Source organism: Miniopterus natalensis, chromosome 20 (genome assembly GCF_054644295.1).
Source record: "Miniopterus natalensis isolate mMinNat1 chromosome 20, mMinNat1.hap1, whole genome shotgun sequence".
Taxonomy (NCBI): domain Eukaryota; kingdom Metazoa; phylum Chordata; class Mammalia; order Chiroptera; family Miniopteridae; genus Miniopterus; species Miniopterus natalensis.
This window is the reverse complement of record NC_142100.1, coordinates 8,881,932-8,900,119: the sequence shown is the minus strand read 5'-3', so window position 1 is coordinate 8,900,119 and position 18,188 is coordinate 8,881,932. Positions and strand designations below refer to the sequence as shown.

Below are 18,188 nucleotides of genomic sequence, written 5' to 3'. Positions count from 1 at the left end.
AGATTTAGGTACCACCCTTCCAGAGAGATGAAAATTATTCTTGGTGTCATTCTGAAAAATCTTGGAGCTTTAACAGTTTTTGGCCTGCCTGTAAAAGAATGATCAGTCCTGCCCAATATCCTAGAGGAGTTTAGAGAAAGGAAGTTTTCATGCTATGAGTCATACTTTCAATTTCTATTAAAATTCTTATATGGCCACATATGATTTCTCTCCTGCTTCAGGCCTCCAGGCCGGTGCTAATTTGCATGTCTGGTTTAGATAATGTCTGAGGAACCTTCCAGTCTGAAAAGAAGCCTCTGATTCTATTATGTGAGACCATGTTCTACCTACCAGAATTGATGGTTCTTTTCCTTCAACTACTGGGCTCTTGTTGTGTGGATGCAGGACTCGGGGATGGAAGCATTTCAGGCTCACCAGCCAGGCCACGAAGATTGCATGCTCCCTAAGGAGGAATTCACCTGCCCACATTTCCCACACTGACCCCAGAGACTTGCCCTTTCTGAGAACCACCTCAGATCAAAAGACAAACATGATAAGTGTCGGCATTTTCAGATTCTTGATTTAAATGGCAATTACTCTGACTCTAAATATGCAAAAATTGGTGAACAACTTAATAGACTAGGCTCATCTCACCCTTTTGTGATCCTTCACCCAAATGTCGAAAAGATACTGTCAAATTTTTAAGCTAATTTTGTTGTCTTCCAACATAAAGTAATTCTCACTAGATAAAGAACTAAGTAGAAAGTAATTAACTTTCCAGAAGGGCATCAAGATGAATGTAGGGTGATCCAGGCACTTTTCAGAAGAAAATTGTATCCCTGTAGAGAGATATATTTTCATAATATTGGACCGGTCAAGTCTTTGGTCTATTTATTTATTTATTTATTTATTTAAAATATGTCTTTATCGATTTCAGAGGGAGGAAGGGAGAGGGAGAGAGAGAGACAGAAACATCAATGATGAGAGTCATTGATGGGCTGCCTCCTGCATACCCCAGACTGGGGATCTAGCCCCCAACCCGGGCATGTGCCCCAACTGAGAACCTAACTGCGATCTCCTGGATCCTAGGTTGATGCTCAGCCGCTGAGCCACGCCCAGCTGGGCTCAAATGATTTCTTTTCAGTGAGGCCCTCCCCACCCAGCACCGCTTACTCCCCTCCCCCTCTCTTCTTCCCCTCCATAGCACTCATCACCTTCTAATACACAATGTAGTTTACTGTTTGTCTGTAAGTTCCCCAGAGCGAGGATATTTGGCTATTGTCATAAAGTAAGTAGTTCCCCCTTTTCCATGAAGGATCTGTTCAAAGACCCCCAGTGGATGCCTGAAACCCCAGATAGTACTGAACCCTATATATACTATGTTTCATAATATCTATCATAAACTTTAACTTATAAATTAGGCACAGGAAGAGATTAACAACAACAGTGATAAAATAGAACAATTATAATCACATACTGTAATAAAAGTTATGTGAATGTGGTCCCTCTCTTTCTCATAATGTCTTATTGTACCCACCCCTTACTTATAGTAAATGGCCTGTTGTCACTTGTTTCGTGGGACCCCTTGGTACATTCAAACGGCCAGTACTCTTGAGCTTAGGGACCATCACTAAGGAAAATAAAGGTGACTTGAACACAAGCACAGCGATACTGGGACAGTCCATCTGATAACCCAAAGGGCTCCTAAGTGACTAAGGGGCACGGGAGAAGACACAGCTTGAAGATACTGGACTCAGGATGGTTTATGTCCTGGGTAAGACAGAGCAGGACAGTGTGAGATTTCATCACACTGCTCGGCATGGCACGCAGTTTAAAACTATGAAGTGTTTCTTTTCCATTTAACATTTTTGGACCTTGGTTGACCGTGGGTAACTGAAACTACAGAAAGTGAGACCGTGGGTAAGGGGGACTTCTGTATTCACAGCCCACAGAACAATGTCTGGCACAATAGTAGACATTCAATAACATTTTATTAAGTGAATGAATGTGTTGTGGGATATGAGCTATCAGTTAAGTTCAATAAGCTGGTGTTGGGGAAGGGGAAGAATCTTGGGGCGGGAGAGGGAAACAAAAGTGATTAAGACACAGCCCCGCTCAGTTGGATGAGCATTGTCCCCATGCACCGCAAGGTTGCCAATGTGGTTCCTGGTCAGGGCACATACGAGGTTTTGGGTTGGTCCCCAGTCCGGGTGCGTATGGGAGGCAACCGACTGATGTGTCTCTCTCACATCGTTGTTTCTGTCTCTCTCCCTCTAAAATCAATGAAAACATTTTTTTTAAAAAAGACACAGTCCCTCTCTTCCAAAAGATTATCACCAAGCAAGGGAGGTCCGTGCACAAAGAATTGCACCAGAAAGCTGAACAGGGCAATAAACATGAGACTCTTACAAGTGACCCTTGACCTATAGAACTTTGGAAGAAAAAAAATGCAAAAGTTAAATTGTGGAGCAGACACAAAATTGCATCCCTTGCTGCCAGAGAGCGTGAGAACAACCTCACTGCGAAATGTCAGCGTAAGAGGTTCAGATAGGGGCCCTGGGCAGGGGGTTGAACACAGACCACCTCTCATTTAACCTCAAGCCCTGTTTCCTAAGTGAACTGTTGGGTTTTCTTTTTTCCTACCTGGAATCCTCTTAAACCTGAGGCAGATCTGACCAAAAGAGTAGGCGATTGAGTTGTGTCTCCATGGCCCGGTGTGGAGGGGAGCTTGGGCAAACATCCAATTAATCTAGTCGGTATAAACTGCTTTTCTACATAAGGCTGGCTCAGAAATCCCACTTTGAGGCTTTATCAAAATAAAGAGGTCATTTAGACTTCTGTGTCACTTAGACACCGAGCCCGCAAGAGAAACAAAATAAAAGAGAGGCCCGGGCTCAGCAGGAAGCCTGCGTGACGACGGCAGGGCTGTGCTTGGCCGGTGCACCACTTGCCTCCCCAAACTTTTTGCATTTACAAACCATCCATTTTTTCGAGCATTTTCCTCATGTCTTTTTGTCCTTTGCACATATAATACCTCCATCGCTCTCCTCGCAGCGGGGTCGCTCTGAGCCCAGGCGCCGTTTGGATTCCAGGACGCAGTCCTTGAGCAAAGGAAACCTGATCCAGGATGTTTTTTTTTCTATGAGTTCCAAGTTTGAAGAAAGTCTTCCCTAGATATTTCCCTCCTCCTGAGGTCTCAATGGAAGCCAAGATCCTCTGTTGCTCTTTGGAAAATAAGATGCCACTGAGGCGAAGGCTGGGCTGCCCCTATAGGACGGGTTGAAATGAGGTGAGGACCCAGCTTCAGAGCCAGCTGCGCAGGATAATACATTTCTTCTTTTTTAAAAAATAAAATAAAATATGTTTTAATTGATTTTTAGAGAGAGAGGAAGGGAGAGAGACAGAGATAGAAACACTGATCAACTGCCCCCTGCATGCCCTCTCCCGGGGATTAAACCTGAAAACCAGGCATGTGCCCTGACCAGGAATTGAACCAGAGACCTCTTGGTGCATGGGAAGGAATGACACTCAACCCACTGAGCCACACCAGTTGGGAGATTTTCTCTTTTAAAAGAGAGCCACCCTTTATTCCAGTTTGGGAATCACTGATCTAGGATCACAATAATGAAACTATCCTTCAGCCTTTAAGGCTTCATATCCTTCCCAAGGCCTTCCTTGCTGAGCTTTTTAACCTCAGTTCACCATCATAAACCTTTAAGAGGTGCAAGTAAGATGGTATAGACTACATGTATATTGTGTATATTTCTAAACGGCATTTATCAAGTGCTTGTTTAATCTTCCTATTAACCTTATAAAGTATTTGTATTAATCCATTTTAAAGAAGCAGAACCTGAGGTTAAAAAGGGTAGAGGAACCTTTTGACAGAGATCACTCAAGAGAGCAAATGGTAGAGCTGGGGCCTGAGCCCAGGGAGGCCTGATTCTGAATGCCGCGTCGTCCCCACAGCAGCAAGGCCTGCCTGAGGGGAAGGACACCTCCACAAGGGCATCCTGCCCCTCACAGAAATGTCCACTGCTAATGCACTAGTTGCCTTTGCACTGTCTTTGAAGAGGAGGCCGGGCCTGTGGTTCAGACATTTGGTGTGGCCACCGGCAGGGGTTATGGCAGAGACAGTGGCTAACAAGAAGCTGGTCCTGAGTTGAGGGTTGAGAAGGTTCCAGAAGCAGAGCAGGCTCTCGCAGGTTGGATGCAGTGTCAAAGGCCTCACGGAGGAGAGCTCAGAGACAGCAGCCTGAGGTGGGCTGGTGGCCAGACGGGGCCATTAGAAGCCAGGACCTCAGAGGGCGAGGGGCTTTGGGAGACCATCTGGCCCAGTCCTCTACCAAGAACAAGGGTGGTGCTCCCCTGCGTAGTTCACCCCCCGAGAGTCGGTGAGGCATCTTCCTCTTGCTGGACCTGGCTCCCTCTTAGGAAGGTCAAGGCTGTGGGTCTCAGAGTCTGTCCTCTTTAGTCATGCTTTTCTCCCTGGTCACCCTCAATCTTCCAAGAAGGGAGGTCTGGATCTGATCAAGAGAAGCTGCTGCGCCCAGCACCAGCCGTGCCGGTCCCTTTGCTGAAAGGTCCGCATTCAGAGCTGGGCTCTCCAAGGATAAACAGGGCGAGGCGCTGCCAGCCTTCTCAGCACAACCAGAAATTCGATGAGAAGGTTCAGGGAACATTCATCTTTTTCCATTGAGTAATCGAGAGTGTGGCCATATGTCGCAAGGCGTGAAAAGAGAGGCCCTTGTGTGCGTGCGACGCTGCATCCCAGGCCTCCGGGTGAGGGCATGACAAAGTGGACAGCTGCGTGTCGCCCGGGACATTGGGCCTCCAAACAGTGAACCGCGGCCATCAGAGCAGAAAGCCACCTTTCCTGAGACGTTGGCCAGGCTTGCGAGACCCGTTTAAGCTTCACACAGAAACTGAGCTAACACGGGGATGTCTATGAGATGGTCAGAACCAGAATAAGCTCCTCCTTCCAGCAGGACTTTCAGAAAAAAATCTCCAAGTTCATATTTCTCCCCCCGGGAGGCGCTCCTGGAATCTAAGAGGCCATTTAGTGTCAGATTCAGCCACGTTGAGCATCACAGGATGGAGACACTGTTAGGGCCGCTGTACACGTGAGGGGAGTTCCCCAGGGTGCCCAGGGTGCATTGAACACATGAGGTGGGGTTCCCCGCCATGCCTGGCAGTGTTCTTCACAACAGGGTTCTGGTCTCTCTGCTGGGCACTGCCAGGCATCGTGGGGAACCCCGCCTCAGTATATACAATGCACCCTGGGCATCTTGGGGAACTCCTGAAACCACAACCTCCAGGCAAAGCCCTTTTGGTGACTGGTCTGGAAAAGAATCACACTAAGATTTGTCATCTAGAGAGCCAGGTGGCAGCAGCCTTCACTGGAGTCAAAAGTGATCTTGTCAGAATCAGGGTTGCCTTTGTGCTGACAAAGCAGTCTGCCATCAGCACAAGTTCTGAGACTGTCACCCATCCGCTGGTTGCCTTCAGTCGTGCTGCGCCCTGGCTGCTCCCTGAGCTCTGTTTTCAGGAGCCAGGCCCTAGAAGCATGTTCGTGGGTGGGGCTGGTGCACACTCAGGTGGCTGCGTGAGCCACACACCCACCAGAAGACTCCCCACGCCCCAAGGCGGTGGCGGGGTCAGGGAGCCCTGACACGGCCGCAGATAGTGTTTGCACAGAAACGCAAGGCCCTGGCTTAGCTCCCCGGTCCACGGCTTTTTCATTTTGGTTCTAGACATATTTCTGTTTGTGTGTCTGGGACGAGAGCTGACCACACTGCTCAGTTTTCACTTGCATGACAGTTAGTAGGAAAAAAACAAATCCTCATTTCAACAATGACACTGAAAATACATAAAGGAAAATGCAGGCCACTTCAGTACGTGGCATCGGGTCCCTGACTTCGCCGTGGGGACAGATTTTAGCCTGTGCCTGTCGCAGGTGGGTTGTCTATTATGCTCGGGGGCCACACAGGGTTAATACAGTCACCTGGAGACTGCGCATGTTTAGCAAGAAAGAGAGAATATTAGCCCATCCATTTGTCATCAACAAATATCTATTGTGTGCTTGCTCCGAGCTGTGCGCTATTCTAGAGGCTTGGTTATATCAGAGAACAGAAGAGAGATATTCAGGTGAGAGATGCAGACCACAAACAACGAACATAAGTTAACTGATTAAATTAGGTGATCACTGGAAAGCTAAGTAGAGCGTAGTAAGGGGTAGAGGGGAGGGGAGGGGAAGTTATGTGTATTTGGTAGGGCTGTCAAACATGTTTCTGGGTCTGAACATTCTTTAAGTATATAATAATTATGCAAACAATAATATTAATTGCTAACATTTTCCACGTCTGACTCGGTGCTAGGCACTGTGCCAGGTGTTTACTTGGATATCTCATTTAATCTCAAGGCTGCCTGGGTTGGTCAGACCTCCAAGGCACAATGCCAGGCCGGGGTTCCTGGCGTTGGCCTCCTCCATCCTTTGTGCTCTGTCCCTGCAGCAGGACTTAACTTCAGAAACACTGGCTTTCATTCCCATCTTACATTCAGTGGATGTCCCCACAAAGCCCAGTGCCCCCAGAGTGCATTCGTTCAACTCCTCAGCGATGAAGTTGGGAGTCCTTTGTAGATTCAGGTGCCAGTGGCAGGACTTTCCATCAAATAGTTGGGGATGAAAAAGTAATGGGAGGGAGGCTTGTGTTTGTTGCCCAGGTTCCACGCACTGCCCTGGGACCCTTAGCTAAAGACACCAGGCTCCTGCCTGGCCATTGCTGTGCTGTTGGCCGCTCTGTTAACTGCAGTGAGGACACCGTTCGGGCTGCTTGCTGGTGGCCTCTCTGTTTCAGTCGCTTTCTTTTTTCCCCATTAGAGGACTTTTGGGTTGGCTGGGACCTCCTTCGTCCTCTCAGCCAGGCTTTCCCCCACCCCCACCCCCAGGTGGGCTGTGGGAAACTCATGTCGTTGCAGCCCGAAGGCCCTGAGGCATGGCAGCCAAGATAGGGCTGCCCCACACGTCCCGCTAAGGCGCCGGCTTCAACCATGACTGTGCACTCAGAGCTACAGAGGAGCCCGGGGAATTCATCCATGCGCTCTGTAACTCCCACATGCCTGCTCCGTCCCTGGAGCTGGAATAAAAGAGTGGAGGAAAAGATGACAAGAGGGTGGGAAGAGATTAACCAAAGAACTTATATGCATATATGCATAACCTATGGACAGACAATAGTGTGGTGAAGGCCTGGGGAGGGGGTGGGAGCAGGGGGGAGGGGGCCACTGGAGGGGGAGAAAAGGAGACACCTGTAACACTTTCAACAATAAAGATAAATTTTAAGAAAGAAGTCAGTGGTAATGATAGCCATAGCCGTAATTTGGGCTAAAAAGAATGGTTCCGAATATAACAGCTTTACGTGGGATGCCAACAGTGAGTGAATGATTGAGCAGAAACACCGATTAGAGAACTTTGCGACAGATCTTATCAGTGCACTAAGTCAGAAGGCAAGTCAGGGCTTCAGATAACACACACCAATTCCTGGAACTTAGGCATTTGTTTTTTCTTTTTGCATGAATCTGTCACTTTCTATTCCACTTTCTGTTCTGCTCCTACTAGATTCACCTCCTCCCCCCGCCCCCCCCTTGCTCTGCCACCCTACACACCCCCAGGGGCTTCCTACTCCACCACGCCCTGTTCTCTTGGCATTGCTGCGTGCCCCAAATGTCTGTGGGCTCCCACTGTGGCCACCTGAGGCCACTCAGCTGGCCTAGCTGCCATCAACATGGCCTTGAACGTGCCCTCGGCCCTGTCCACTAGCCCTCTCTTCCCGCCGGTCCCGGTCCTGCAGCTGCCTCTGAGGTTGTCCTCAGACATCCCCGCATATCTCATTGCCCCTGCCGCCCTGTGCCTGTCTGCATTGCTCTCTCGACTCTCCAAGGACGTCTCGCTCAGCTCATATGACCCCAAGTACCCTCCCTTTTCCCTTCTTAACCTCCAGCAGCCCCAGTGTCTCCACCACTCCTTTGGTCCATTTACCCATATTTCCTCACAACCTTAGTCATGGTCTCATATTTAAATGCAGACAGAAGCACACAATACACCGCAGAAGTCACCCCGACATAAATCATCGGAGGCCTAACCAGCCTCCCGCACCGCAGAAAAATCTTTGAAGCACCTCACCTTTCCCTTGGCTTATACCAGCATCTCACACACCCCGCTGACCTCCGCAAGACGGTCCAGAAAATGCCCACGAGAGCCACCAACCTCACCCCAAGCTTGTAAACAAGTTAGGCTTTTTGTTTGTTTTTTTGTATTTTGTTTTTAAGCAAACAGAGGAATCTATTTGCAGGAGGAATTGTGAGAAGAAAAAAAAAAGTCAAGTAAAAATAAAAACAGGCCACTTAAATGAGTTGAGCTCTGTCTCCCTTTTGACCCCTCTCCCTGCTCTTTCCCCCCAGCCCCAGCCCCCCTCACTTTCTATTTGGCTTTTCATGCCAGTTGCTAAATACTGTAATTTAAAAACTGCACTGGCTTTTCCGGAGCAGGGAAGAATGTGCATTCGCACGTGGATTTTTCCACAAGAAAATGGTCCCCGTCTTTTGGTTTTTACCCAGAAACAATGAGAACAGACAATCCGATGGGCCCCCCCATCTCTGCAGCTCTTACTCTAATTTGTTCGAGGCTCAAGAGGGGTAGAGGGATGGTTTGTGTTTCACTCTGTCAGGCTGTTGTTTGATGAGGTTTGCGCTCCATTTGTTCGGATGGTTTTCATGGTTTCTTTGTTGTTCATGAAAAGACTTTGAAAGTCATAATTCTGTGTCCTTAAGCTCTCCTGCTGTTCCTGCTCAGTGTCACAAGAGGACTCACACCACAAGGAAGGAAAGGGGGACGTTTCCAGCCAGTTAGTGAAACCATTTCTGAGCACAGTTATGGAGGCCTGTGGATTTTCTCAAGAAAGAGGTTGGGGTCACAGATGTTCGGGCTCCATGGAGTAGTTTCCATGGCTATTTGAATGCAAGGCTCTAGTCCTTTTCAGGGGGAGGCATCTCTCCACCCCCTCACTTCTGGTCCCAGCTCCCTTCCTAGCCACACCTCTCGCCTTCTCCCTTTCTCTGTGGTCATCAGGCTCAGCCCCCTCCACTCTCAAGAGGAAAACATGAGGCCTAGGAGAGCCTGGGAGGTGCTCACACCTCTCACGTGTCATCCACAACATCAGGGTCTGAAGGAAGGAGCTGGAGTTGGCCACCTGAAACGTCATGGGCATGGGCTTTGAGACGCTCTTCCCATGGTGTCTTGAATGGACACTGAGATGGACACTGCCCAGCTCTTCAGACCTTTTCTCTTTCTATTTATATTTGTAGAAAGCTTTGTAAGATGTCTCGTAGATGCTGGAGCATTTGCTCGGCACCTGCCTCAGTCCATTGGGACTGCCATCACAAAGCACCATAGGCTGAGCGATTTCTAAACAACAGAAATTTCTTTCCCGCATGCCTGGGGTCTGGAAGTCTGAGATCAGAGTGCCAATGTGATCAGATTCTTGGAGTAGAGGGGCCTCTTGTGGTTTGCAGACTGCTGGCTCCCTATTGTATCCTCACACGGCAGAAAGAGGGCAAGCCAGCTCTAGAGCCTCTTCTTTGGAGGCCACTAAGCGGATTCCTCAGGGCTCCACCCTCACAACCTAATTATCTCCTAAAGACCCCACCTCCTGATACCATCACATTGTGGATTAGGTGTCAACCTATGAATCTGGGGGGAGCACAAACATTCCGTTCATAACATTAGCACAACCCTATAAGATAGATAAACCATGTAAATTTTAAGTTTCGTATTAAAGAAGTTTGAATGCAAGAATATCTCATGATTCATCCAAGGTCTCACAACACGTAATGCCGGGGACAGAACTCGAACAAATCCTCTGACTTCGAATTCGGGGTTCTTCTGTTATTCTGGCTTCCGATCAGAATGTTCATGTTCCTTTCACTCACCCCACCCTTACCCCAGGACAAGAGCACACTTCTGGAATTTAGTGGTTGCTAAAAAGTGATTGCTGAATTAAATTTTATTTCTCCCGATTGCTGAAAAATCATCTTCATGCAGTCTTTCTGCAAAGCAGGAGATGCTGATGTACGACTACTTCTTGTTTTTTCATTAGACCCTTCTTACGACTCAGTCAGGAGAGGAACATGGAGCAATAACATGAATTCTGGCCTCAACAAAAGTAAGTAAATGCCAGTCTGTCTTTGGGAAGAAAACATTTTTTCCAGGGACAAGGTGGAGAACAAGGTCATGAGATAAAAACGATAGGAATGAGCAGTGGTCTTCCTGTTTTGTGAGTGGACATCACAATTAATTGCCAGTGTAGGGCCTGTCAGTGATACTGGTTCCTTGAAAGAGAGTGTGGGGTTTGGGTTCAGGCCTTTGAGTTTGGTTCCATTGCCTTTGGTTTTAGAACTGTTGAAGCCAGAAGGTCTCTCAGGGCAAGGTTCTGTGTGAACAAAAGGTCACTGGGTTTGGGTTCTGTCATTTAAGCGGTGACAATGACCTTCTGTGACTTTGCTGCTCAAACTGTCGAAGCTCAGTGACATGGGTGTCACCATCCCCGTTTCCTGAAGGGCTGAGATAGAGAATAACCTGATTAGGAGGTGCAAGGGGTCTGAGACATCAATTTGTATTGAAGTCTGACCCCAAATCTCCCAGTAAGGAAAGGGGGAAATAGAATGACCCAAATCCCCAACCAGAATGTGTCACTCTTGCTATCTCTAGGAAGTAAAATATCAAGCACAAGAATGGATGTTGAAGGGAATTCTTTCCAGAAAGAGGTCGGGGTTACAAATGTATGCCCCAGCAATAACCAAGACCCCTTTCAATAATATGTGTGAATTATTTGTTTACTCTGTCAAGCACTTGGCTCACAAAGATGAGTCAGGCCCTGGCCAGCAGGGGAGAGCGGGCATCACTCTACCTTCTCCACACATCACTCTTTATTGGGTGGTATCGAGGAGGCCTGTGGACCTGGGGCCATCTGAGTTGACTCTAGAAAGAGAAGCAGGATTTGGACCTGCAGAGATTGGGAAGACAGACCCTCCCAGAAGTGGGGGCCAGGGACAAACATCAAAGTTGATGTGTCCGACAGTCAGTGAGGACTCCGGGTTCCTGAGGCTTAGGATATGTGAAGGGAAATTGAAGATGGACATTAATTCTGTAGTCAGTGAGGAGTCACTAAGGTTTTTGGACAGTGGAGTGCAATGGTTTAGGGAGAGTGAATCAGTTGAATAGCATATGATGGGTCAGTGGAAAGAGAGAGGAGCAGTGAAGATACCAGTCAGACTGAGCCTTAGAGCACGTGAAGACAATGCAGATCTAAATGGGGGACGGGAGTATGACAGGAATGGGACAGGTGCATGTGACATACCATGGAGTGAAGCTCCCCAAACATGGAAACACGGGGAGCAGGTGATCTTGGCTCAGATGTCACCTTCTCTTTAAGGACCTCTCTAAATTTTCTATTTAACAATGAAACCCACAGCCCCGATGCCATGTGTTTACTGTCGTTTATCTCTGTCTGCACCATTGACATTAAGTTCTACTGGGAGCTACTGGTTCGTTGTTGAACCTCTGGCATCAAGAACAGTCCCAGCACACAGTAGAGTCTAGATAAATACTTATAAAGTAAGGTGACTAGATGAGCAAATAGAGAGTGAGTGAGTGAGTGAGTGAGTGAGTGAGTGAGTGAGTGAGTGAGTGAGAGGACCTTCTCCTTTGGAGGCGTCTGACAAGCTGTTCCAGTCCCCTTGGGGAGCATGGCCCCACTGACCGATTTCCTTTCCTCTTGCTGCAGGTCCTCCCCTTGCAGGAGCACAGACAATGAATAAGAGTACTGAACAACGGCCCCAACCAGGTACCTGTCCCCCAGTGACCCTCCTCTGCCTCTCAGGCAGCCACTGAGTCCATGTGGCCAACTGAAGAGCATTTAAACGAAATGCTCACCTGTCATCACTTTTCCACGGAGAGTCTATATCGGACTCTCCGTAACAGATCCCTGAGTCAAGTACCAGCCCTGGAATCAGGTTGTTAAATACCAGAGGTGAAAGGAATATTAACGATGAAATGTTCCAACGCCCCATTTTGTAAAATGAAGAGGGGAAAAGTGATTTGCTTTAAGCCGCACGGCTAATTGATGAAGAGCCATAGCCCGTCCCCACTCCAAGTGCTCTCCAAGCCTTTTATGTTTCACCAACCTTGCTTTAAAAAACACCTTCATCCTGTGATGGGTCTGCTTAACAGTTTAGGCGGGTGGGGGGGGTTAAAACCATGTGACTGGAGACTTCTAGTATTACAAAGGAACTTAGAGACACCTAGGTCTACAAGTCCTTCAGTAACAATTCAATCTTATGATTACCCCACCTCTACTCGAATACTTATAGCAACATGGAGTTCACTACCTAGCTGGGCTCAATTCCACTAATTAAGCCAAAGTCCCCTCCCTATAACTTCCATTCAAGCTGAAATCTTCCTCCCATTCTATATGAAGAGCCCTCATATAGGGGGGATCTTGTGCCCACCCCCAAGGCCAGCTGTGTCGTCTTTATGTGACACAATTGAGTGAAGTTCTGAGCAAGCCATTTGCTTTGGGATGGACAAGCACTGTTTTCCATCTCCACTGCAGACAGAGCAATAGAAAATGGACTTACAGTTCATCAGGAAAGTTTAGAAACTCTAGACCGACAGAGGATCTGACACAAAGGATTTAAAGAACCTCCAACAACAACAAAGTCAGATGTGACCTGCCAAAAAAATGTTTGTTGTCATGCTGTGGGGATGGAAAAGGGTAGACTAAATGGCCTAACAGACTCTTGAAGTTAACTTATGGTTCTAAGTAGAAACCCAAAAATCGTGCTGATTTTTTAAAATTGCAATTATAACTATAAAAATAGCAAAATTGGACCAAACATTTAACAACGTGGCCAAGTTGTGATCCAGCTCTCTACCATGATTTCTTTACCTGAAAAATGGAGACAAACCTCACATAAAACTAATATTGCAAAGATTTTTTTATAGCTAAATAGTGACATAAATTTTAAGTAAACTGGGATACAAAAACAGTCACTTTATAGTTAAAATACAAATTCTGGTTAGTGTTGACATTTCCAAGCTTAAAATCACAGGATGTTGTATTAGAAGGGAAGTGAGGAATCCAGTAGCCCAACCACTCACTTTGTGGTTGAGAGAACTGATGCCCAGAGATGGGCCAGTGGGTTTAGTTTATAGCATAAGTAGGGCTAGAAACTGGGCCTCTTGGTTTCCCGGCAGGTATATGTTATGCTACCTCAGAAAAGCAGAGGAGTGTAAAGTTGTTAGTAATAGGTAGAGCTATTAAAGACTAGTAATCATTAGATCCTCGAGCCCGTTTAATAAACCATGTTCACTTTATTCACTATGGTGAAATATTAAGCAGCTCCTTTCCAAATAGTTTTGTTACTGTTTGAGATAATAACAGCATTATCTACAACTTTTAGATACCAAATATGAAAAAAAAAAAAAAATGCTGTTACTATCCCATGTTGTTTCTATAAAAACTGGGATGAACCATAACTGTGGTCAAGATCTCTGGGGTCTGCACATAAAAGCAGTCACATTTTCTGAAATCAGGCCTTCCTATGATGTTGAAATAAAAGTATAAACCCTTGCGGTATTCTTAGTGTTAATGCTGTTGTTTTTATACTTTTAATAACAGTGAAGCAAATTTCCTTTTTTGTTTCCTTAGATCCATATCAGATCCTGGGCCCAACCAGCAGTCGCCTAGCCAACCCCGGTGAGTTGACTTTGGCCTGCAGCGTTTTCTTTCCAGAATGTTCCGTAGCTTTGTGAGGTCACAGAGACCTCCACGCATAGTTCAGACACCTGGCTGGGGAGTAACATGTACTCCTTTCCTTAAAATATTCAACACTTGCTTCTCTAGTGTCCAAGTGAGAAGTCAGGGCTGGTTATTTGGTGCCAATAATGTCCACTAGCTGAGGACATTTCTGGAAAGCAAACGTATGAGCACTGCACACCTGCACCGAGCTTTAGATTAGTCATAAGTGGCACAGGGAGAAGTTCCAGGAGGGAAAGGCGGGGGTTGGAGAGAAGGGAACAGTTCCAGTGGACTCTGTTACCTGCCTGGTGCAAGGCCCAGGTGAATAAATATTCCAAAGGCATTTTATTCTTGATTTTAGAAAGCATTGCAAGCTATCTGGCCTTATGAAAGAGGTGTGTCCCTGAAAAGTTGCAAATAAAATAAATTTTACAATGTATTTTAAGGGCTTATTATCCAAAATAACCCTAAAGTGAGTTCTAAATCAAGAGCGCCGAGCGTGTGCGCTGATAGGCCCCAGTGCGGGAGTGAGGCCCGCACCCTCCCAGTCCAGGGAACTGTCACTGCCCGTGTCTCCAGGCCCATTCTTTTGCACCTGGCCATTTCTTTTCTTTTTTTTAATCTTCACCCAAAGATATTTTTTCCGTTGCTTTTCAGAGAGAGTGGAAGAGGGAAGGAGAGAGAGGAACATAAATGTGAGAGAGACACACCAAGTGGTTGCCTCCTGAACGAGCCCCTACTGGGGTGGATCAAGCCTGCAACTGAGGGATGTGCCCTTGGCCAGAATCGAACCTGGGACCGTTCAGTCCTTGGGCCGACGCTCCAACCACTGAGCAAACCCAGTTAGGGCCGTTGCCTGGCCATTTCTGCCCAGAGGTAAAAGAAGCCGCCCAGCTCCCTCTCCTGTTAACTTTTCTCTCGGCCAAGGTGCTTCCCTGTAGAACTTAGAGTTGGGAGCTGAGGCTAAGGCTCTGCTAAGGAGCATCCTGTCAGCTCACAGCCTGTGCCACACCCTCTCTCTGCGACTGACGGCAACCCCCTGGCACAGACCCTTACAGGGACATGCAACACCCTGGGGGACTCCATCACTAAGCAGGGATGGCCGGTGATGCAGGCCTTTATAGAAGAAGAAATTCAAAAATCTTGCCAAAAGGAGTGGCTGTGGCTTGCCCCAAATCACACAGCTAGTTCTGGGCGATTCAGCACCTCATTACCCACCGTGCATTTCCCCGGGCTTGGGGCAAATTGTTTTAAGATCGGACTATGCTTACATACCAATCCCAGTGGCTAATGGTAAAGAAGTCAACAATGAAAGGAAGGGGCTGCCAAGTAGATTCTGAATGCAAAAGGAAATACAGGGGTTTTTTGTTTCGGTTTTTAGTTTGTTTTTTTTTTACAAAGGGTGAGCGAATCCTTGCTTTTAGGGGATTGGACTCTGACTTCCCCAGGCTGAAATATTCTCTTTTCCCTTGTTCGTTCCACCGCCTGCAGGAAGCGGGCAGATCCAGCTGTGGCAATTCCTCCTCGAGCTACTCTCTGACAGCAACAACGCCAGCTGTATCACCTGGGAGGGGACCAACGGGGAGTTCAAAATGACGGACCCCGACGAGGTGGCCAGGCGCTGGGGGGAGCGGAAAAGCAAGCCCAACATGAATTACGACAAGCTGAGCCGGGCCCTCCGATACTACTACGATAAAAACATTATGACAAAAGTGCATGGCAAAAGGTATGCCTACAAATTTGACTTCCATGGCATTGCCCAGGCTCTGCAGCCACATCCAACTGAGTCGCCCATATACAAGTACACTCCTGATATCTCCTACATGCCTTCCTACCACGCCCATCAACAGAAGGTGAACTTTGTTTCTCCCCACCCACCCACCATGCCTGTCACTTCCTCCAGCTTCTTTGGAGCAGCCTCACAGTACTGGACCTCCCCCACGGGCGGAATCTACCCCAACCCCAATGTCCCCCGCCACCCTAACACCCATGTGCCCTCACACTTAGGCAGCTACTACTAGAAGCCTAAACGTCGGTGGCCTTCTAGCTGAAGCCCCAGCCCTCACACTTCCTGGAATACTTTGGACTCTAAAGGACACACGTGACCTTGACAAGAAAACAAAACTGGATGTTCTTTCTTGTTGGATAGAACCTTTGTATTTGTTCTTTAAAAACAAATTCTTTTTTTTTTTTTTTTTTTAATGTTGCTTCCTCTACGTTGAACAAAGAGATGGGTAATTCCATGGGCCAGTAGGCCAGTTTGGATTCTCAATCTCCTATCATCTTCTGAAAGGAATATTTAGATTACTGGAATAGTTGTTTCGTGGTTCTATGGAAGAAACTGTACATTTTCTTTATATTTTTATGACCAAAGCAGTTTCTTATCCACACACGGGTCTTACCATGGACCTCGTTGGGTTCAGTCTGATAAAGAATCACGAACTTTACCAGTTAGGCTCTGGTTTGAGACTCAGTGAAAATAGAGGCAGGAAGCTTATAACCTTGTTTCAGGAAGACCTAATTCAGTGGATGGCAACTGGAACATTGGTTGTAAGGCCAGTGAAGTTTTCACCCAACTGGAATTTAGAAGGAAGAACATGTGTGTGTATTTAAGCCATCATGGGCATTGCAAAATTCCTCTCAGTGGGCAACATGTACTAGGCAGATCATTCTCTCTAGAAATAGCCAAGATAGGAACTAAGAAATGTACATGCAAGCTCAGACATTCCTGAAAGACAGAGAATTAAATAACTTTTTTTTTTTTTTTTAAGTAATGACCGTGAGTCCCAGAGCTTTGAAAAGTCGTAGGGATTTCTAAATGCAAACAGATCCGCAGGCGCTGTGCGCTTGTCAGACCACCAGGCAATGATCACTCAATCAGAAGGCAACTTACTGTATAAATTATGCAGAGTTATTTTCCTATATCTCACAGTATTAAAAATAAATAATTAAAAAATTAAAAAGAATAAATAAACGAGTTGACCTCGGTCACAGATACAATTTTACTATCAAATCAGTCGGTGTTATTTTTTTAAATGTAATTTGTACATCTTTTGTCAATCTGTACATTTGGACTCTTTGTACGTTTTTATAGCTGGTTTTAAAAAAAAAAGCATAATGTGACTATTGCTGAAAATAGACATTTAAGTCACTGACTCACTAGAAAGAAAAGCACTGATTGTAGCTATTTATCAGTCAAGCAGAGGCGATCCATTGAAATCTTTGTGCTTTGGAAATGTTTGTAAATAACAGTCCTGCAATCATCGCAACCTTGAACAAGCAAACTTTCCCTTGTGGACATGAGGGATTTTCCCGCCCTATATATGCAATATATTTTTTAGATATTAAAATATATATAATTTTGCAGGTAATCGTTGACTTTTTTAAACTATATTAAGTGTTAAGCTGACAACTGTCCAGGAAGACTATGTTGTAAAATAACTTGACTAAATAAATTGTGCCTTCTTCTCCCAGAACTGAGGACATTGTTTTCTTATTTACCCGTCCAATAGGCCAAAGGGTTTTCCCAGGGGACATTTTTCTATTGACCACCTCCTTGTACCATGAAGACTTTCTCAGATGTACAAACTGCACTACAGTAGAAAGTACAAAATCAATGTGGTTTTGATTGTTGTTTGTATTAGTCAGGGTTCCCCAGAGAAACAGAGCCAGTAGGAGATGATATAAATATAGATAGATGATAGATAAATATAGATAGATAAATATAAACATAGACGTATAGATGTCTCTATATAGATACATATGTAGATACACACACACACACACACACACACACATAAAGAGAGAGAGATTGACTGATTGATTGATTGATTGATTGATTGTGAGGAATTGGCCCTACGTGATTTTGGACGCTGAGAAGTCCCCCAGTCTGCTGTCTGTCAGCTGGAGACCCAGGAAAGCCAGGCATGTACTTCCAGTCCAAACCTAAAGGCTTGAGGCCCATGAGAGCCGATGGTGTAAATCCCAATCCAAGAGCAACAAGAGAGAAGTGTCCCAGCTCCAGCAGACAGGCAGGAAGCATGGGGTGAATTCGTCTTTCTCCTGCTTTTTTCTTCTGTTCAATCAGATAGATTGGCTGATGCATCGGGACGGCAATCGACTTCACTAAATCCACCAGTTCAAACGCCGACTCGCCCAGAAACACCCACAAGTGCATACCCCGTGACCATCCAACTTAACACTTAAAATTAACCTTCTGGGCACCCTGTGACCATCCAACTTAATACTTAAAATTAACCTTCACACTGTTGATGATGTTTGCAGAGATTTCTGTTTAATGTTACTTCAATCTTCCTCCAGCCTAAAAGAGGTCCATAAGATGACAGCCAAGGCCACAGA

General features: G+C 46.3%; 1 protein-coding gene across 5 annotated transcripts in view; it reads left to right on the top strand.

The window, feature by feature from the left end:
• Positions 1-17,305, top strand: part of FLI1 (Fli-1 proto-oncogene, ETS transcription factor) — a 113,426-nt gene extending 96,121 nt beyond the window's left edge. For all 5 annotated transcript variants that reach the window (XM_016204462.2, XM_016204461.2, XM_016204463.2 and 2 more), the window contains 4 exons: positions 10,128-10,193; positions 11,814-11,873; positions 13,740-13,787; positions 15,321-17,305. In XM_016204462.2, the coding sequence (XP_016059948.1) occupies positions 10,128-10,193; positions 11,814-11,873; positions 13,740-13,787; positions 15,321-15,850 (704 nt within the window). In that variant the 3' untranslated portion in view covers positions 15,851-17,305. The remainder of the gene's footprint in view (positions 1-10,127; positions 10,194-11,813; positions 11,874-13,739; positions 13,788-15,320) is intronic.
• The last annotated feature ends 883 nt before the right edge of the window (positions 17,306-18,188 follow it).